General features: G+C 38.7%; 1 protein-coding gene across 2 annotated transcripts in view; it reads right to left on the reverse strand.

Moving 5' to 3' along the window:
* Positions 1-22,299, reverse strand: part of kdm7ab (lysine (K)-specific demethylase 7Ab) — a 62,900-nt gene that overhangs the window by 11,763 nt on the left and 28,838 nt on the right. For both annotated transcript variants that reach the window (XM_065291746.2, XM_065291745.2), the window contains exons 2-9: positions 12,399-12,484; positions 11,183-11,300; positions 10,921-11,081; positions 6,469-6,610; positions 6,163-6,349; positions 5,864-6,026; positions 3,083-3,170; positions 2,850-2,956 (exon numbers count right to left, since the gene is read on the reverse strand). In XM_065291746.2, the coding sequence (XP_065147818.1) occupies positions 2,850-2,956; positions 3,083-3,170; positions 5,864-6,026; positions 6,163-6,349; positions 6,469-6,610; positions 10,921-11,081; positions 11,183-11,300; positions 12,399-12,484 (1,052 nt within the window). The remainder of the gene's footprint in view (positions 1-2,849; positions 2,957-3,082; positions 3,171-5,863; positions 6,027-6,162; positions 6,350-6,468; positions 6,611-10,920; positions 11,082-11,182; positions 11,301-12,398; positions 12,485-22,299) is intronic.

Raw genomic sequence — 22,299 nt, forward strand, 5'->3', positions numbered from 1 at the left:
AGAGAGAGAGCGCGTGAGAGAAAGAGCGCGAGAGTGAGCAAGAAAAGAGTCTCGCTGCGTGACCCGCGGTGGATTCATTGGCACTTATTATAAAAAATACACAAATAACTCGTTCATTTTTTATAAGTGAACTATTTTACATGTTTCTCGGTCACAGTCAGTCTAAGATGCTGGAGGGCAGAGTTGGCTACGCCCACATATTTGCATTCCACAGAATAGACGGAATAGAAAAATCTGTTACGTCTGACATTTTATTCCGCGGTAACGGAATATACCGTCATACCGCCCAGCCCCAATTTGTTAGTTAAAAGAAACATCCGTATGCACATTTTACGAACAAATTTGTGTGTATGCATGCTTAGTAAATGAGACGCAATGTTTCTCAATCAGTCCTGACTTCTAGCATTTTTGTTTAAAGGTCCCATTTTTTCGGTGTTTTTGAAGCTATGATTGTGTTTACGGTGTGCAATATAACATGCGTTCATGTTTTGTGTGTAAAAAACAAAGTATTTTTCACACAATTTTCTTATCTCTATACCGCTGCTTTCACTGTCCTAAAAACGGACAGATGTCTTTCTTGTTCTATGAAGTCCCTGCTTCAGAAATACGTAAAGAGTTCTGATTGTGTAATGTGTTTAGTGTATTGTTTAGTTGTGATGCGTCAGCAGCTTAGCTTAGCCAGAGCTGTTTGAGCTTAGCTGGCGACTGACGTATTCCTGTGGGTGGAGTTTGTCAAAAAACTGTTGTATTGACGTCATTCAACCGCGAAGTAGAGGGCTGTAGTCCAAAGCGGCCGTTCGCTGTAGGCTTTGAAAGGGAAATTCTGTTAACAGGGTGCCCACACCTTGGCTAACTTCAAATTCAAGGACCTTTCAAGGACTTTCCAGGTCAAATACCCCCAAATTCAAGGACAAAATGTGGGGCACATTTCAAGTGAGAGCAAGGTTACATCGTGTTAACTTTTAAGATACATTGTTACAGTTCCCTTTCGAGGAACTGTTTTTTCGCTGCGTCACTGTGGCGGAAGTGCATCGCTATCTGAAATATTGCCAAAGACGGCATTACAGGAACGCAGGAAGTATGGCAAGGGAGACGCAGCGTCTCGTTCACTTCTCAGAGAACAACAGTTACATACGTAACCCGAGACGTTTTCGTTTTCACGTGTCAAACACAACTATGCAAAAAAGCATTTGGGTATAAATTGACATAGATATAAGCATTTAAAGCAAACAGTTTAGCACGTGTCTAGAATTTTTATGATCTTATCCTACACTACACAGGGAATAATATGGATTTTTTGCAGAAAACTTCTTTCATAAAATACATTTAAGCATACATTAAGCATACATTCAAGTGAGAGCAAGGTTACATCGTGTTAACTTTTAAGATACATTGTTACAGTTCCCTTTTGAGGGAACTCTCGCTGCATCACTGCGGCGGAAGTGCATCGCTATCTGAAATATTGCCAAAGACGGCATTACAGGGACGCAGGAAGTATGGCAAGGGAGACGCAGCGTCTCGTTCACTTCTCAGAGAACAACAGTTACATACGTAACCAGAGACGTTTTCATTTTCACGTGTCAAACAAAACTATGCAAAAAAAGCATATAGGTATAAATTGACATAGATATAAGCATTTAAAGCAAACAGTTTAGCACGTGTACTTAAAGTCTAGAATTTTTATGATATTATCCTACACTACACAGGGAATAATATGGATTTTTTGCAGAAAACTTCTTTCATAAAATACATTTAAGCACTTTCAATGATCTGTATCTATGTATGTATATTTTCAAAAACTTCCTAGGGCCTTGAATTTTTCCCCCCAGATTTACAAACTTTCAAAGATTTCAAAGACCGGTGGGGACCCTATGTTAAAAAAATATCGCCTGGAAGTAAACTTTGAGCTTTATCATTTGAGGGGTATTATTTATGCTCTAACAGCAACATTATACACTAACTAATGTTTGAAAAACACTGGGATCAGGAAAAACGGGACCTTTAAGGACGGTTTCACATTTAGTGAGATTTCCTGGTCCGAACCCGAGTTCGATTGCTCCCCCCTCCCCATGCCCCCCATGGACTGTGTTCACATATTATTTTTGCATCCGAACCGCGGTACGCTTGCATCATCAAGCTGCAGCCGGCGCGTTCTCATGTTGCTTGGCAACCGCTGTAAACGAGAAGACGACAAGCTTGATTGACGAACTCCAAGCAGAGAGATGATTTCTGAATGCCTCCGCAAAAATTTACGTCGGCGGACAGACCGTTGTCATCGAAACGACTTTAGTATGTCTTTATATTTAGTAAGACGCAAGTGCGTTTCTGTATTATTTCTTTGAAAACAAAACCAAAGGTTTAAAAAAATAAGAACAAAAGTCAAGCAAGCATTCTATGCATTTTGTTGTCAAGGTAAGTGCACGCACACAAACACACACGTCTGTTTTGGTGGGACATTCCATATAATACGTAATTAACAGCGGTTCACTTCCGCGATTTGGTACGATTGCGCTCACATTAGCAGCAAACCGATCTGGAGTTCACATGAACCGGACCCCAGACCACCCTTTTTAAGCGGACTCGAGTACGTTTCGCGGATGCGCACCCGAGTTCGGAAGACAGCGTTCACATCATCCAAATTTACCGAACTCTGATGTCAATCGAACCCGGGTGCGCACCAAAAGTGCTAATGTGAAAACGCCCTTATTTTGCGACAAAAAAAGAAAATGATTAAAACATCGGTGTGACCGGACATGTGTATTTCTCATCCACTTGTGATCCGATTGACCAAAACGCATCTTAATACCAGGTGTAATCAGCTGTAAAAAGAGTGATTTAACATGAAGTACCTTTCAGAGTCTCCAGTAGATTCTTGGCCACATACCAGCAAATAGCCTCAAAGTAAGGAAACTTGAAGAGATCTGGAGTCTTCAAACGTCGCTCCATCTCATAACACCTAATGTTAAAAGCGAACAACATTTTTTGGTGTCTAGAGTTCTCGGCTTGCTATATAGTGAACCTCAAGTTTGCAAAATACACACTAAAAACCTATTTATAAGACATACCAAATAAACATGCTTACCTGAGCTGCATGCCTATGTTCAGGTTGTGAAGGAAGTTCCCTCCAAAAGCCATGCAGTCTTGAGAGGTGAGAACCGCATGGATCCATCCTGTAAAAGTAAAGGGATGAAGGACTTGTCAACAGCTGACCACCAGATGCTGACACACACACACACACACACACACACATATGCGCAAGCAAACATCTGGGGTAAAATGACAGAGAGTCATTCATATTCCGGTGAATATATTTAACCCCATATTAAACTTAGGTTTATTTAAATGTATATATTTATATAAAGCGATTTTTTTAAGATATACATTTGATCAGTGTTCCTGTAGCTCAGTTGGTATAGCATTGCGTTAGTAGCGCAAAGGTCATGGGTTTGATTCCCCGGAAATATACTGATACAATGTACCTTGACAACACATAAAAATTGTAAATCAGTCCATGCATTCCCTTAAATTCTTAGCTTTTAAGAAAATCTCATTCTAATGCCTTTAACATTAAGACCAAAAGGTTTCAAACATAAGGGATGTCAAATGTCCACATTCACGTGAACGCTGGGTGGGCGTTTCACCTCAGCGATTACATGCCTGATATCTGCTGAGCTGCATCAAACCCCTTAACCCCCAGAGTGTGCTCAAAGTCCACCAAACAATCTTAGTCTGCCAACCACGTCCATAACATCCAATCTATGCTTACAGTATGCCATATGCCTAACAAGTGTGGAGAGGCATAAACATCAGACCGTGAGGGTGAGGACTGGCAGTAAGGAACTTTCGCACCATAGGGTTTGAAGTTTTTTTAGTCTCTCACAGCAGGGGAATATGTGGAATCCCACGGTCTCAAACTGGTCTGCTAGTGCGATCAAGAGACCACCCCACCATGCTCTCTATTCAGCTGTGAACCAGATCTTTTTAAAGACCACGTATACTGCTCATTGGGATCAGATTCGAGACATGTTAGGATTCATACTAATTATCACATGTGATTAAAAAATAATAATGACAGGTTAGAATAAAACACTGAAAAGTGTTCAGCTTCACTAATGGACGCTGAATGCATAAGAAATCACTAAGATTCATGTGGCTTTCTGGGTGGCGGCGGGTGCGCGTTTCTGCCTCGTCTGAACCCGAACGCAGAACACAAATCAGCACAGGTCTTCCTGTCGAGCCACCATTAAAGGCAGCTGCTCACCAGTAAGTGGAAAACCAGTTTCATCATTTCTCAATGGTCATTCTGGTTTGAATGATCAAAATTAAATGAATACCTTTTACGTTGTTAGTAGTACATGTTGCATGATTTATCAGTTTGTTATTTAAAAATAAAACAAATAAAATAAAAAAATACAATAGTCCACTAAAATGTATGTAAAGAGTTACATCAATAAATAAATGAGGAGTTCAGATGCAAAATGCTCTAAGTGCGTCTGACATGTCTTGTAAATGAGCGTTATTATCAGGCTCTTATGTTTAGGTTCAGTTATTTCATTTTAATGGCAAGAAAATGTTTTAAGTCAGTAATTGAAATGCCTTATTTTCACAAATGTCACTTTAGTCATTTCGTTGTTATTTAACAAATTTGACAGCTTTTCACTGAAAACCTTTTAAGTGCATGCAAGCTTTTTGCAAAAATCTCCACTTCTAAAAAACCCAAACTTTTTTTGGACAAGACAAGACCGCAAACAGTTGCATAATTACTAAAGATGCAACTAGAAAACATTGCAAAATGATGAAAGTCAGAAGGTAAAATTAAAGCACACAATAGGGAGCGCTGTGATGCATGTAACTGCCTCATTCAGGTTGTATTCTGGTCCAAAGTACTCACAAGGGACACAACTTTGAATGTGATATACTGTCTTTTTGTTTGCCGTCGTTTATCCAATTCATCTTCCGTGCACTTAAAGGATACTGCTGAAAATCGTTGTGGCGTTTAGCGGATTCTGCCAACAAAGTTGTTTCTGAATTGCCTGAGGCTTTAAAGGGAAAATAGGCTCATTTCCCAGCTTCTCTAGAGTTAAAAAAGTGATTTGTTTACCGTTTTGAAATCCTGTTAGCCGATCTCCGCCAGGTCTAGCGGTAACACTTTTAGCATAGCTTAGCATAATCCATTGAGTCGGATTAGACCATTAGCATCGCGCTAAAAATGACCAAAGAGTTTCGATATTTAAAACTTGACTCTTCTGTTGTTGCATCGTGTACTTAAACAGACGAAAAATTTAAAATTTCGATTTTATAGGCCAATGTGGCTACGAACTATACTCTCATTCAGGCATAACAATCAAGGACTTTGTTGATGTAACATGGCGGCAGGAGGCAGCCGAAAATAGTCCCCCTGGTTACTTTCAATAACAGGGGACTATTTTCGGGCACTGCATAATATCTTTGTAGATATGAGAGCGCGATGCTAATGGTCCAAGATTCAATTGATTATGCTAAGCTATGCTAAAAGTGGTACCGCCAGACCCGGCAGAGATCAGCTTAATGGATTTCAAAAAAAAAAAAATCAAACTTTTAATTCTAGGGGAGCTGGTAAATGAGCCTATTTTCAAAAAAAGTGGAGTGTCCCTTTAATCCCAGCCTCAGGACATTCAGAAACCATTGTTGGCAGACTCCGCTAAATGCCACAATGATTTTTTTAGCAGTGTCCTTTAAGTGCACAGGAGATGAATTGAATAAATCACGGCACAAAAGCCGCTTCGTTAAAGCGAAAGTATTTGATGAACATATAATATGTCCTGAGAGGGGCTTTTGGATCTGAGCTCCTCATTTATTTTCAAAGACACAAACAACTATTAACCTGTAGGTATCAGAAGCGTCGTTCCCGGTCGCACAACACACTTGTAACACTTGTCCACTTTGTCTCCGAAGAAGACTTCGCTCTGGTTGGGGGACGAGCTCCACTCCTCATACAGTGCAAGGTTGGTCGGGGACGGTTTTATTAAGTAAAAGATTTTCTCCCCCTGTTAGTAAGAAAACAAACAAACAAACAAACAAAGATACACTAATTAACATAATACGAAGCTTATACTGATTTTTTTGCCAAATTATTAAAGTAAATGATGATGAGCAGCAGCATAAACTGTGTTAGACTCTTACCCACAGGACATGGTACCATACAGACGTGCCCCCGAAATCAATATGGAAGTCAGTATAGCTGTCTTTCACGCCCATCAAACAGTACTTTTGCACGAAGGGCTTGGGAAAATAAGAGTCATCTGGCCAGTAGTTCTCCACCCAAGACATCTTCTGGGCGATATCGGGCACCACCACCAGCTCGGACATCCTGACGCAAGAAAAAGCGAGTTGTCGGGGCGTTCATGTAAGTTGTACGCTTCTTCCTTTCACAAATGACTCCTTTGTGTTTCCTCTTGAAGTATATAAATGCTTTCAAACAATACTCACTTGGTGTCTGAAAACTCCAGGCTGATGACGTTTAGCACTTTCGGCCGCTGAGAGCTGTAGTAATACTTCACAAACGTCTTCAGTTTAATCTTGCTGTCCGCTTGCCTGGCCACATCGATGACGTCAATCACTTTGTCGCCTCCTATAAACAAAGGGAACGATTTGAGCGATGTACACGTCGAAGAAACACATCAATTATTAGAATACATCACCATTACGACCGAAGAAACTCTACAGGGATAAACTGTAGTGCCAACATCATTAAACAACCATAAAGCATGTTGGCATCTTTATTGAAGTAAATCAGCTTTATGAATATTTCAAAATGAGCACATGCACTGCCCTGGTGAAACTGCTAAAAGTGGGGTGATGGTTGGCAACAGCAGCATTAAACTCACACATTTTAAAGGGATAGTTCACCGAACAATAGAAATGTTGTACTCGGGTACCTCAAGTTTTTTTGTTCAGGTGAACACAAAGGAAGACATTTTAAGGATGTTTGTAACCAAGCAGATTTGGGGCACCATTTAAAAAACACTATGGAAGTGAATGGTGCCCCAAATCTGACAAAGGCAAGAAACATTTTGATGCAAGTACTTATGGGCAACTTACTTTATCTTAAAAAGGCTTTAAATAAAGTAATCATCAGGAACATTACATATATTACACAGACAATCAGTTGTCCTAAAACAAGTAAAAAACAATCTCTGCTGTCTCACTGCTGGTGCCGCAATAAAAGATCTGCTTTATTTGATCTTCTCAACAATAAATTGGCACATGGTCATGATTTGAGTGTAAATTCACTGGCTGTAAAAAGACAACTGGCAGGCGACAAATGAAACTCTTCACAAAGCTGCTGGGAAAACCTCAAACACAGAAAAAGACAGCTGGTTCTTGTGTACACAAACAGCACCCTAGTGTACCAAGCTAGAGAGATGCTCATCCCGCAAAGACGACCATAAAGAGGCTTTTATTGCTATTATGGGATCAGAAACATTATCATGACTTGCATCACTGCCAATAAACATGCCTATTGCCTTCATGGACCCTTCAAATCCACACTGGAGAATACGGCAATACATGGGTTTGATTTTGGTGTTAATTTTGACTCCAGGTGCCAAAGCCATAAGACTTTTGTTTTTATGCATAAACCATATTTTGCCACTAATTAATAATTTTATTCAAAAACAGCAAATAGTTTAACAGTCCTGAATGTATTTTTATGATCTTGGTCGGTTGAAATTGTAATAGCACGTACCCGAAGCAACGTGGGACAAAAGCAGCTTTCACAAAGCAGGTGAAGGCTGTGCTTTATTATTGTAAGCGAATGGCAATGTGGAAAAACTACTGCGTTTCGATTTTGCTGGCTGGAAGCCCCCTGGTGTGCATTGCGGGCAAGCTGCCCATTGAATTAGCCGGGCAGCTCGTCTGCAGTTAACAGTCAAAAATGCATTAAGGACCTAAAGATGCTTTTAATGCAGCCCACAGACGTAACGTCACTATCGTTTAGTTCACCATTCATTCATTCGTTATTCATAGAAATGTGAAAGGCATTCCAATGATATTCAAACTTCGTGAGTCTAGCTTTGGGTCCACGTACAGTGTGCATGATGCAATTTTAATAAATCAGAAGAGATTTTTGAAACCCTGTGTACATTGTACATGTATGCGCCTACAGTATGTAGCCCAGGAGATGCACTGCATTTTGTCGTAATGCGCATGAGCCGAACGTCTTTCTACTGTACACGTACGAGTCAAATAAACTATACTTTGCAAGGCCGTGTGTTCGACTGTGCACGTACATACGCGTACACAAAAAATAAAAAACACACTATACTCTGGGCTTAAATTTAAGAGAATAGCAGTCCACACCACAACTACACTGTAATGAAAGAGTTTAACTAATATTGTAATAATAAGAGGTAGACTGATTCATTAGTTTTGCCGATGAATCTGCACCGATAGTTCATTGGTGAAACAATTGACTATCAGCAAAAAAAAATTAATTCATTTGCAGAATAAATGCTGCATTAGAGAAGCAACAGCAGGAATCTAAGTTAGTTGTCAAGGCTGACAGGACGCTATGTTATATCATTACCATCGATTTGCACTAGTTTATGTCCAGCTGATTACTTTAATCCATGATTTATACATATTTTAAGTTAATAACTTGAGAAAGCAAACTATATGCAGCTGTTGACTATGTTAACATATCCAACAAATCAAAATTTCAGGATTTCGGATTTCAGTTCTTTTTTATCATCACTGCAATACAACTTTTGTTTTTATTAGATAATCATTAAGTGTTAAACCAGAAGCAAATAAAGTACAAGACTACACATATAATAGACATTTATGTAATTATAATTTTACCAGTGGGAGTATTTCACAGAAGTATTTACTTCAAATATTATTAATATATTTTTATTTATACATTTATTTTTTTTAACACATTTTCATGTTTCAGTACTTTTGTTTTATTACTTTTGTAATATATTTCAGCACTGTTTCAGTTTTAGTGTCATGTTTTTTTTGTTATGTATTATGATTAATCGGTTATCGGCAAGTAGGGACCACCTTCGGTATCGTAAAAATCCACTATCGGTCGACCTCTAGTAATATTATTACTTTTATAGCAATTTTTTCCAGCTGATGAACAATAAAATATTTACAGACAATCAAAATTCCTTTAAAAGGCTGACATATTTACAGTAAAATGTTAAACTACAGCAACTGAGCTTAAAAAAATTACTTTATTATCTGTTGGTGTGGACACTAATATAGTGATCGATTTCTTTATAGCGTTTTTGGTGAACTCTATAGGCCAATATTACGTGAATTGTTTTTCGTTAAGCCAGATGTTTTCAAACCAACTTTTATTCAACTTGCTAAAAGGGGATATTCACACCTATTCCATGTAAACAAATAAAAAATATACAAATAAACGAAACCTTCAAAAAGTTCTCACGATCTTCAAGCAAGCAAACTTTATTTATAATTTATAAACATACGCATGTGTCATTTAACAGCTTTTTGCAATAGCATTTGCAACAGGCACAATTTATGTTCGCAACCAAACTTTATTTATAATTTACAAGCACACGCATGTCTAAATTAACAGCTTTTTACGAAGCATTTGCAACATGCAAGAAGTAAAAGGGTCAATGAAGTGACATTAATTATTATGTGTCCGTATTTGTGGTTCAATTAAATGTAAAAGGGTTAAAATGTAAAAATAAATTTGCAGATTAATTGCATACATTCTCTTTTTAAGTCAAAAATTTCTGGTTTTATTTCATTTTGAAAGAATATTTGGTGGATAATTGCAAAAATGTTAATGTGGTGTAAGCGCGGTCTGTGTCAAATGGTGTATCTAGTATTTTTTTATTAAAATATAAATATATTCATGAAACAAATGTGGAATAAAATATAATCATCTCGTTTAGTGTAATATGATTTTTTTACATACATTTTCACATTTGTCATAGATTATTTAGAAAAAAGAGCTGTTTTCAGCATATGTCAGGACAAATATTACAAAAATGCATTCAAATTTACATTTACAAATAATTAATAAAATGATATTTTAAAATAATTTGTTGATGATTACGCTTAACTTAACCACTTAACTTTCATAAAAATGGTGCAATGTCATTTTTTATGGCATAAAATTAACATAAATATACTATGTGCATTGAAATAAACCTGATGCATGCTTTTATTATTTTAAAGGGTTTTTTTTAAGATTTTTTAATTTCTCATCTTGCCAAACCCCAATTGTTGGGTCATAAACAAAATGCATAAAAAATATTCAGCATAAATTGGAATTTGTCGAAAAATTAAACGAGTAAATGAGGGTTATGACTAAAAACTGCTTAAAATGAACAGTATGTTTGTAGTAATTGTTTAACCACAGTTACCAGAAAGTATGGCAGGGGCACACCTTTTGTCACCTTTCTTTAGGTGCAATACAATCACACCTTTATTCCCAGTGGGCCACAGGTCGAATCCCACAGAACCCATACGGAGCAGCTGATTGTTGTGTGCACTCGCATATGTGAGAGCATATGTGTAACCTAAACCTCCTAGACAATGCTCAGTGTGCAGGAGATGAGTGTGTAAGATAACAGTCGTGTAATTGGACACTATAAGGGCCAGACTTTCAATGAGATGAGTTTTGCGAGGCTGGTGTAAAGCACACTGCATTTATCTGCACTCTTATTTCATTACGGGGTTGATTAAGGTTTGCTAAAAGGTTAGACCCATTGAACCCGGTGGAGTCACCTTAGATTAACATTTGATCTTCGTAGTAGCTGCACTGTAATTCAAACCCATTACATGAAGACGCCTCTTAATGGAATTAATATTTAAACTCGCACGAGGGCTGATGCTCACGGAGTGAAGTAAAGTGGATAGAAGAAGTCCAGGATCTGAGCTGGTAACCATCCTTACCGACATAGCGCTCAACATCCTTGACAGAAAAATCCGGTGGAGGTAACCTGAGGCCAAGCCCTTCCATTTTGTGCACGGCGATGGGATAGCGAAAGCCGTGTCGCTCCAGATACCGCTGGGTGACCTGACTTCCCTGCATGGGTTGCAAGATCTCATCCCCACTGTAGTTTAAGTATAAAGAAGTATAAAGATTATCACAGGCCGCATAAATAATTCCCGTGCTCCATCATTATGTTATGTTTTTACAGTTTGCCACACGTACCTGGGGAAGGTCCTGGTCTGTAGCTGCCGAACAAACACAGATGTGCCGGCTTGCACCGGCTTACTGCCATCATCCGGCTCTGTGTAATCGTGTCTGTGCCAGTTGTTTCGCTTCTTCACTGTAAAGTCAGACGGAGAGAGATTTAATACGTCTGGCATCAGCACAATACAACACACAGTTACCCGACCACCACAACCACCTGTGAGCGACACAGATGTTAATGAATTCAACTACTTGCATTTTGACAGACTGTATACGCTATGAATCCACTTAAACTAGACATTCATTTGATTCCTGGAATTACATGGTTTAATTAGCACAAATATCCTTACTGGAAATTGGAAAACCAGCAGGTGCTGAAATGAAACAGATTTCACATGCATGCATTTGGCAGATGTTTTTTTTAAAGAGACTTTTTTGAGATGTAATTTCTTTTTTCAAGGTATTGGAAATTGAATCCATGACCTAGGTGTTAAAGGAAAACACCACGGTTTTTCAATATTTTACTATGTTCTTACCTCAACTGAGACGAATTAATACACACCTATCTTTTTTCAATGCATACACTTAATCTTTGTACAGCGCATTGTGAATGTGTTAGCATTTAGCCTAGCCCCATTCATTCCTTAGGATCCAAAGACGGATAAATTTAGAAGCCACCAAACACTTCCATGCTTTTCCTATTTAACATGAGTAGTTACATGAGTAAGTATGGTGCCACAAAACAAAACATGACGATTTTTAAGTATAAAAAACGGAGAACTATATTGTATGGCGGAAGAGCACTTCGCTTATAGCACTTCAACCTCGGTGCGCAGTAATATCATCACTCCTGACTAGTCCCCCTTTTGTTCAAACTTGCGTTAATATTACTGCACCACGTATTGTTGTCTTTAAATACGAAAACATGGAAGTGTTTGGTGGCTTATAAATTCATCCCTGTTTGGATCCTAAGGAATGAATGGGGCTAGGCTAAATGCTAACATATTCACAATGCGCTGTACAAAGTTTGAAAAAAAGAAAGGTATGTATTAATCCGTCCAAGTTGAGGTAAGAACATAGTAAAATATTGAAAAACGGTGATGTTTTCATTTAAGGCCGAAGCGTGGGTCCACATACAGTCATCAGAAGAGTGCGTGTGTTTGCATACACATAAAAAACTATACTTTGGGCTTTAGTGGGATACTCTAACAGACATCATAGAAGGGATACGTACTCAAGGAGGGTCCATGAAGGACGTCACAGTTGGGACAATGGTAAACATCAATGTCCACGGCATAGTGCTCTTCTACCTCCACACAGCTGTAAAAAAAAACTAATTGTTAATGCCTCAGCGTAGGTATAATAAAAAAGATACAATACAAACAGAAAGGGTTCTCATACTTGCACAAGGCTCCTATTAAAACAAATTTCCTACAACCTCTCACATCCCATGCAAGTCTTATCGCCCACGACTCCATTGCAACAATTTATCATTTTCCAATTTAAGCCACACCCTTTGATTACCTTAAATGGCATGTTATTTCACAGGAAGTCATGTGATTAATGAGCTACTGGCTTTGTGCAAAGATTCATTAGCATCATTAGTCAGTAAGTCAGTTAATGAGTCCATGCCAAGGGGCAACCTTCCGGTCTCTGTCGTGAATCCAACATGGAAGTGCCTTAAACTGCAATTCATTGGCTGGCTGCTAGAGACAGGCTCCAAAAGGGCGTCAATCCCATAGACCCCCCCCCCCCCCCATATTAAAATGCTCAACTTTTGGTTATCTTTGAGCTTCAAAAATGTCCTTCAGGTAATGTCACAGACACTACGGCCATGTTTTATACAGTCTATGGGCCATGCTTTGGCTCAGGTTGTGCAACATGACTACATTAAAAGCAATTTTCATTGTTCAAGTGTTATACTATGCATTTGGAAGACACTTTTATCTTTAAGTAACATGCTGATGAAAAGCACATTAAATGCACAGCCTGTGTGTTCCTTTGGGTTTGAAACATAACCTTTGCACTTATTATAATGATCAATATGTGGAGCAAAGTAGATTTTAAACCATAAAAAAATAGAATCAAATCCACTTTAAAATCTGTTCTTGATGTGAAACAAAAGATTCAACAGATTCGCTTCCAATGACCGAAGAATAACTCCAGACCGGGTCATCTATGGTCGATTACGTTTAACCCCAGACAGGCCTGGCTAACCCATAGCTCCAGATGTGAGGTTACATTTGGTATGGCTCCAGGGCAGGAGACAGGAGGTGAATGGGGGTGGAGAGCGTGTTTGTTTTGGAATAGACTGTGGGAAACACTGGGGTTTAAATGGCAGTGGTGCTGTCCACATCAAAAGCTTTATATTAGCACCCCAACTGGGTTAAACTATATGGTATGAATGCTATGGTATGATGCATGAATGTTTAATATGAGACAGCATAAGAAAAAGCATATTGGTTTCAATTCAAACTAGTATCCAAAAGTTTCATCTCAGTTTTATCTGGTGGAAAACAACACAGAAAGTATGAAGTGCAACACGTGGACATCTCCAGGGAGCCAGAACAAACTGATCCAGCTACCAATCTGAACACCAGCCAAGAACTTTCCCTCTCACTCACTCGGAGTCTAAGCTATAACTGTGATGAGAGAAAACCCACAAAAAACATTCAGGAAGTGAGTCATGGACATGATTACATCACAACGCCCAAGTTCTCGACCTAACGTGAGATGACACAGTCACTTTCTTCTAAATCTGAGCCAAAGTCCTACGCTGCCTGAATACGAACGCTGCGTCACTAAAAACAGATCTGACTAAGGAGATTCTGAGCCACAATAACACACACCAGGACATCCATCTGCTGCCAAGATGGGTTGAAATGAAAAGCGTTGGTATGACAAAAGAGTCTGAATGAGTACAAGATGAAAGAAAGCTTGTATTATGAGGGACTGCTAACATTTCAGCAGATAATAAGAATGATGTAACAGGGCCTGAAATTATTAATTACTATATTATTGGCCAGTTCATGGTTGTAGCTATAAAATATTGGTCTATGGTTTAACATTCATTTTTGCCATGCCTGCCAATGGCTTGTAAAATATTAGCTAAAGGTAATACTTATCGGTTATGAAGGGAGTGGCGTCCCGAGGGGGGCCAATTCAAAATATTCCTGTGTGTGTCGTGTGTGTTGGCCCTCATGTCAAAATATGTGTTGGTTGCATCATGTGAACAATGTTCATCATGCGTCTTGTCAAAATAAGAGCCTGCTGCATACGCATCGAAAGGGTTTATGATAAAAGTGACGCTCGCAAGACACTTAATCATGTCAAGACTGCATGATTTTCAAAGTAGTCAGGTCACAGATCTTTCACACTGCATGATATTACCATAGGAAGAATTTCTGATGACTTTGTCCCGGTCCGCAAACTACATCTCACAACCAAACGCACGCGAGAAGTGACAAGGAAACAACACAAAGTTCTCACATGAGACTGGGCTTATTATTAAAATGGTAGCCCGCAATAGGCTTGCCATACAAATTGCATGTGCGCTCTTTGCAGCGAAAAGAAGAAAAATAAAAAGAGAAAAAATCTTTTTCTGAACCGAAGCCATGCTTGATGATATTGTGGGCTGTACCTTCATAGCTTTAAAAAAAAATTAAATTCTGTCATCATTTACCCACCCACAAGTTGTTCAAAACCTTTATACATCTCTTTGTGATTTTATGATGCACATTATATTACAATTTGTAACCAGACAGTTTTGGAGCACCGTTGACTTAGTATTTTCCTACTATGGAATTCAGTGGTGCCCCTGCTTCCTCCTTGATTACAAATATCTTCCTTTTTGTTTAGAAGAATAAAGAAAGAATTTTTATGTTTGGGTGAACTATTCCAAATTTAACATCAGATCTGTTTGGTTACAATTTTTTTTTTCAAAATATCTGAAATGTATACAGGTTTGCAACAAATTGAGTAAATGATGGCAGATTTTTCATTTTTGGGTGAACTATCCCTTTAACTCATTACTTGTCTCTATGGATCTTTTAATGCAATTAATTTAAATTTAATTCTCACACTCCCGTCTATATTTCCAAACATTAATTGAGCTGATATTAAATTGATGGTGTTATAGACATAACTAATAACGTAAATATTATAATAAAACCAAAACAGTATTTATTAGAAATGCAATTTTGAACTTTATCAATACAAAACTCCTCCAATAACACAAAATAGTCAAGGTGAAACTACATAACTTGGTGTGGAAAAGCAAACAAACAAGCAAAACAGTCTATTGTGCAAGCTACAAAATCTTTGTCCACACTGTGCAAAACATACAAGCAAGCCAGCAGCCATACCTCATTCAATTATTTAAATCTCACACTTTTCATTTTAACACGGTGGTTCAGCATGAAATATGATAACCGGATTAAAAAATCAAAAGCGAGAGGCTTGTTTTGTTTTAGTATTAAAATGCACATGTGATTTGAAATCTTACCAGGCTATTGCATGAAGTCATCATCATTGCCAAGGCTTACGTTGTTGCACTGGTATTGCATATTGTTTTGTAAAGGGGAGGGGGGCTTTCGCTCCCAGCGAGAGGAATGTCACTACATCTGTCGAAATTTTCCTCTCTTGCGCTTGGAAAATAAGCCACATGACTGACATCCTGCTTCCCAATTCGTGCACTACTAAATCTGCTGACAGTCTACAGTGTGCAAACAGTGGACACTTTACACACAAGATGTAGTATGTCCAGAAATGTATTTATATCACACCTGCATGCATAGCTACAAAAGTCCAGAGCCGAATTCAACACGGAAAGGAGGAATTTGGATGATCTGTCGGCCAAATTGTGATTGGTTTGAGAAATAACAACAACACACAAACAAGCCTCTGGGCTCCGTTCCATCAATATCATAAATCTCTCAATGGGTTGTCTGTGTCTGGCAGGAAGAGCCTTTAAGACCTAAAAATATGTTGGGATTTGGCATCAAAAGACAAATACAGATACATAGCTTCTCTAAGACTGAGGAGGGGCGATGTAAATCTTCTTATGCTATTGAAAAATGCTCAGATGACAGCGTTTCCTTACTGCTTCCTAAAGAGCCGCGTTTAACCTGAACAAAGACAGTCATTAGTAGGCTACGTTGAAAGGTCGGCATAATGCCGAGATGGAACAAGTCTAGACAAACAATGGGAGGATGTGGCGAATTTTTCAACAGGACCTTTTTGGAGAAGTGCCTGTGGGCTGCCATTTGACAAGCACTACATTTCTAATGGTTCTTGTGATAATGACCACTTGTCTGATAAAGCGTAGGTTTTGGTGTTGTGTGGAGACCCTTCGGGCGTTTAGCAGCAAAACTTTGTAAGTTTCTTGAAGACTGCTTTGAAATGAATGCATAAACCCAACATAACCAATGAGCTCTCTTGAAGGCCTAACCAATCCCTCACCTAGACTGAAAGCATATGAAACGGGTCTCCATGGTGATGGCAAGTTCACAGGCAGAATTCACAGAATGTAAGCCATAGATTTCATTATGCTCCTAGAATCACGCTGTCTGGCATGATCTGAGCCTGAGGGCTCCTTGCTGACCTAACCTTATGCATGAAAACCCATTTCAAATGCATTTAATAAAATGGAGAATGAATTTTGCGGATGAAAACAATGATAATGGTTGTGCTTGGATTGGAATAGTAAAATACTCCTAGCTGCAAACTGTACTGTGCAGCGTACACTTCATATTTCCTAGGGTACTGTTAAAGTAGTATAATATGCAAAACAACATGCAGAATGCACTGATCGTTTCAACATTTTGTATTATTCTTTAAATGCCATCCGCTCTAAACTTGTGGAAGGTAAGCTTGGTATTATTGTTAAAGTGCATTGCATTGTGGTATATGGTTTCCACAGAGTGCACTCTGTTGTATGCTGCACATTTCAGCAAATGTGCAATACAAAAAGTAGGTCATAGATGTATTCAATGCATTCAGAAATGTCATTTACTTACTCTGCATTAGGTTACATTGCAAAGTAGGTGAATTCTGGTAGTAGGCTACATTCTGAAAAAAAAAATGCTGGGTTCATTTCAAACCAGCATCATTAGGTCAAGAAAGGACAACTCTTGGGTTACATTGGGTTAAATTAACTTAGAAAGTGTTAATAGTTGACCCAACAATGGTTTAAAACAACACAGAATTTTGGGTTGAAACCAAGCATAGATTAAAGGAAGACACCACCGTTTTTCAATATTTTAGTATGTTCTTACCTCAACTTAGACAAATTAATACTAGGGATGTGCATTTATGTCATTTTTTCATTTCGATTAATCCATAGGTCTGAAGAACGAGTACTCGATTAACTGGGGGCGGGGCAATCAAAGGGGCGGGGCGTACACGTCATGGTGAAAATGAAAATATTTTTATTCAAAACACTCAAATAAAACTTAATTTCGAAGAAACTATGACAGAACAATGAACATATACTAGATTTTTAATGAATTAAATGTTTTTAACAGAAACCTCTAACTTTACACTCTAACACTCTGCATAATATTAAGCCTTTATACAACATAAATGTAAAACCTCCATCTATATGCATAAATGCAAGACTTCAACTAAGTTTTCAACTAAGTTATCTAAAAAAAAGAAAGTTTAACTCCCTTTGTGAATGTGCATCATAAACAGCGCACTTTTAAACACGTCCAGTCAAAGCACAAGCTTCATAACATTAAGCAGCTTTAAGTCTTTTGGTATCATTTTAGCATTTAGCTGTGTCGTGTCGTCCTCTTACCTCAGTCAAGATGTAATGGTAATGCTCGTATGGATCTCTGGTATCTCTTGAAATTTGATGTTTAAATATGAGATGATAACCCATTGAACTTTTGACGGCGCTGTACATTTTGCAACTGACTGACTGTATTTCCAAAAATCACGGCATCCTTTTAAACCATAGTGCCTCAGTGATGTGAGGTGTGACCGGCTTCGCGGGCTCGCGGGCTGCCGCGCATACGCGGACCGGGGGGTTGCTGATGCGCGGTCGCGCGGAATTATCTGTTTGTTTTTGAATCACGCATGGTACTGATGTCATACGTCGGTCTGCGTAGCTCGACACGACGTCAAACACGCATCTCCAGACCCAGTCTTTACTACCACATGCGCTTGTAACACTAACCAGACACCCAAATGCCGCCATATCCACAATAAAAAAAATAAATAAACCCACATGATCATCGTTTTCGTGATCGATCATCAATGCCACGTTCGAGTACTCGAGCAATCGAGTACTCGTGCCCATCCCTAATTAATACATACCCATCTTTTTCCAATGTATGCACTTAATCTTTGTACAGCGTGTTGTGAATGTGTTAGCATTTAGCCTAGCCCCATTCATTCCTTAGGATCCAAACAAAGATGAATTTAGAAACCACCAAACACTTTCATGTTTTCCATATTTAAAGACTGTTACACATGTACGTATGGTGGCACAAAATTAAACGTGGCAATTTTTTAACGGATAAAAAATGAGAACTTTATTTTATGACAGAAGAACACTTAGTTTGCAGCACTTCGACCTTGGGCGCAGTAATATTGACGGAAGTTTGAGCGAGTATAGTCCGGAGTGATGTTTTTGCTCACAATGTCAAAGTGCTGCAAACTAAGTGCTCTTCCGCCATACAATATAGTTCTGATTTTTTATTAGCTCAAAAAAAATCGGCACATTTTATTTTGTGCCACCATACTTACTCGTGTAACTACTCATGTAACCGTCTTTAAATAGGGAAAACATGGAAGCGTTTGGTGGTTTCTAAATTCATCACTATTTGGATCCTAAGGAATAAATGGGGCTAGGCTAAATGCTAACAAATTCACGACACGCTGTACAAAGATTAAGTGTATGCATTGAAAAAAGATATGTATTGAAAAACTGTGGTGTTTTCCTTTAAATTATAACACAATCGTCCTTTTTTGACCGAGCATTTTGGGTGTATGCTATTTCTGAATACAGCCAGAGAGTAGGGCTGTGCAAAAAATCGACTGCGATTATCATGCGCGTGTCATCATTAAAGCCAGTTCGGTGATAAGTATTAAATCGCCATCAGCTGCTTTCAGATAAAGCGGCATTTATTGCACAGTTCACCATGAAGCTAGGCAAAATCGGGTTCATAATCGAGGAAAATCGATTCCGATTATCTATGCGATTTTGCCTAGCTTCTCAGTGAACTACGGGTCTGTGCAATAAATGCCGCTCCATCTGAAAGCAGCTGATGGCGATTTACTTCTAATCACGGAACCGGCTTTACTGATGACACGCGCATGATAATCGCAGTCTATTTTTTGCACAGCCCTACCAGAGAGTGAAAAGCCAAAAACTATAAAATGAAAAATAGCTTCAAAGAAAAAAAAAATTAACCATGCACACAAAGGGTGATTATGTTGCTGAGCAAACAGAAAATAAGACATGACAGTACCAAAGCTCCAATAAAGTAGGGGGTAAATTGCACATTCAATGCTATTTTTTATGATATTCCATCTGCGTAAGGAAAGAATGTGGATGTTCTGAATCTCAATTTCCATTCCTACAAAAAAAAAAGAGAGGACGCAAATATGTTTACACTAGGGATGTCCCGATCCGATCACGTGATCGGAAATCGGCCCCGATCACGTGGTTTCAGACTCGATCGGAATCGGACGTTACCTCCCGATCAGGACTCGGATACATATGCAGGGTTTAAAATCCATTAAGTTCTCGCTCTGCTCCGCGCCAGTGTACGCGCTGCGCTGGTGCGTGTGAACTGAAGAGAATAGGCTTGTTCGACTTCATCCGGCTGCTGGTTCTTGTGGTGCTGCATGCATGACGTCAAAGTTCCGCGAGAACGATTTAAAAGCAAACTCCTCCGTATGATTTCGCGGATCACTCTCGCGGTAGTTTGAAGTCACCCGGCTGTCGATTGTTGCGGCGCCGCATGAAGTCGAACAAGCCTATTGACGTGCTTTCATTCATAGGCTTCACACTCGTGCGTGCAAGGAACCCAGTGGCGGCGTTTCACGAAAACCTAGGGTATGGCAAAAATTATTCGTACAAGAAGGCCATTCAAATAACGAATCTATGAAACCGCATTATATCCATATGTGTACATACTCCACCAACCTGTATAAAATCATACTATGATTGCACGGATGTACACTTACTAACAACAATACGGAAGCAATACAAATGAAAAACAAAAATAGAAATCATGGTTGTTTAAAATGCTTTTCAAATGTTAACATTCTTAACTAAGTGGAACTCCAGCAACAGATAAAACTAAAACAAGATAATATCAAAACATACTGTTACATCCCTTCACAAATCTTGTCATGACAGCCGCCAATAAACACTTATAAAAACACAATAAAGACGTTTAATGATGTGATAGAGCACACAGTTAACCCAGCCAGCTAACCAACTAAGACTAAAACACTACATAAAACTTTTAGTAAAACAGGGCTAAAGGCAAAAACAAGTCTTACCTTTTGTCGTCGTGCAGTTTTTATTCCACAAGTAGCCATATTCAAAAACGCGCGCAAATAATTAATACAATTCACAATCACTTCGACTGCGCTACAATTTCCCAGTGTACGAGAACATTTTTATTTATCCACAGAGAACAAAAATTACTTCTGGAATAATGTATGCAATATGCATTGCGTGAGTGTGGGGGAGAACCACGAGTCTGTTTGAATGTTAAAACAAAAAAAGGAGTTTACTTGCGAAAATAAAGATTATAACAACAGCGGTCATCATGAAACCTTCTGCACAATTCAAGCTGCGCTGCAAGAACGACAGGTTGATGACATCAAAGTACCGCGAGGTTGAGGCGAGAAATCATCGGAAGAGTTTGCTTTCAAACCGCTCTCGCGGCACGTTGACGTCATCCACATGTCGGTTCCTGTATTATAGCATGAAGTCGAGCACACGCGTAAATTATCCATATTAGTGATGTACCAATGTTCAGATATGTTCTACTGAAAATATTTACAATTATTTTTAAGGAGCTTCATTATAGCCTGTTGATTTCTGCTGTTTTGTCTGAATGCTAGGGTATGGCAACTGCCATACCCTGCCATACGCAAACGCCGCCCCTGAAGGAACCCACAACAAAACCGCGTTTTTACCGCTCATTTAAACGACGCGTTGATCGTTATTGTCAACATTTGCTCAGACGCAGTTCCGCGTCTCACTCAGAACCTCAAGAATGCGCATTCGCGCAGGATCATTTGACATTACTGTAGAGATGAGCGAGAGAGAGAGAGAGAGAGAGAGAGAAAGAGAGGTAAGAATGGTGCCCATGTCGAAAAAACCTAATAGAAGTCTAGAAACAAAGTATTAAAGTATGTATAGCCATGTCACTCATCTCATTACAAAATGTTAACTAGATAACTGGATACAACTGATTGTATAGTTTAATAAAATAATGTATTTTGATTATACAAATGAATCACGACCTAACTATAGGTATTTTATAACTAACTGCTGACCAGCTTAGGGAATCTCTATGGCTAATTTATAAGATATATTGCTGAATCAGTATGTTGTTTTTCTTGTTAATTGAGTCTTTTTGGGTAGCCTATCTTATGCCTAGAATGAGTCAAGGAGGTTGAGTCTTATAACTTCATTCAAAGTTTGATCAATTGTGCATAATGACATGTGCACCAAATGCATATAGGGTGTCAGACTCATAGATTTGCATAATTTAAAGTTCAGGTTTTAAAGTTTGGGTCAACATGTGGCACAGCTTTAAAACTGAAACTTATAAAATACTATCAGAGATTAGGGGTGTCACGATTCTCAAAATCCTCGATTCGATTACATTTTCGATTCTAAGGTCACGATTCGATCCGATTCTCGATTTTTACATATTTTTTATATGGCATATAATTTAGACAAAAATGATATGCCATTATTTATTATTATTATTATAATACTTTAACATTAACATGCACATTGCACAACTCGCATGGGGGTTTGTGGGCTTCACTCAACGCGAGAGCTTGAAGAGAGAGGATTCTTTCTTGCACGCACATGGACTATGCGCGGTTGGCAGTTACATGGATCGGACGGATGACGTGACGAAAAATAATATTTT

This window comes from Paramisgurnus dabryanus, chromosome 23, assembly GCF_030506205.2.
Source record: "Paramisgurnus dabryanus chromosome 23, PD_genome_1.1, whole genome shotgun sequence".
Lineage (NCBI taxonomy): Eukaryota > Metazoa > Chordata > Actinopteri > Cypriniformes > Cobitidae > Paramisgurnus > Paramisgurnus dabryanus.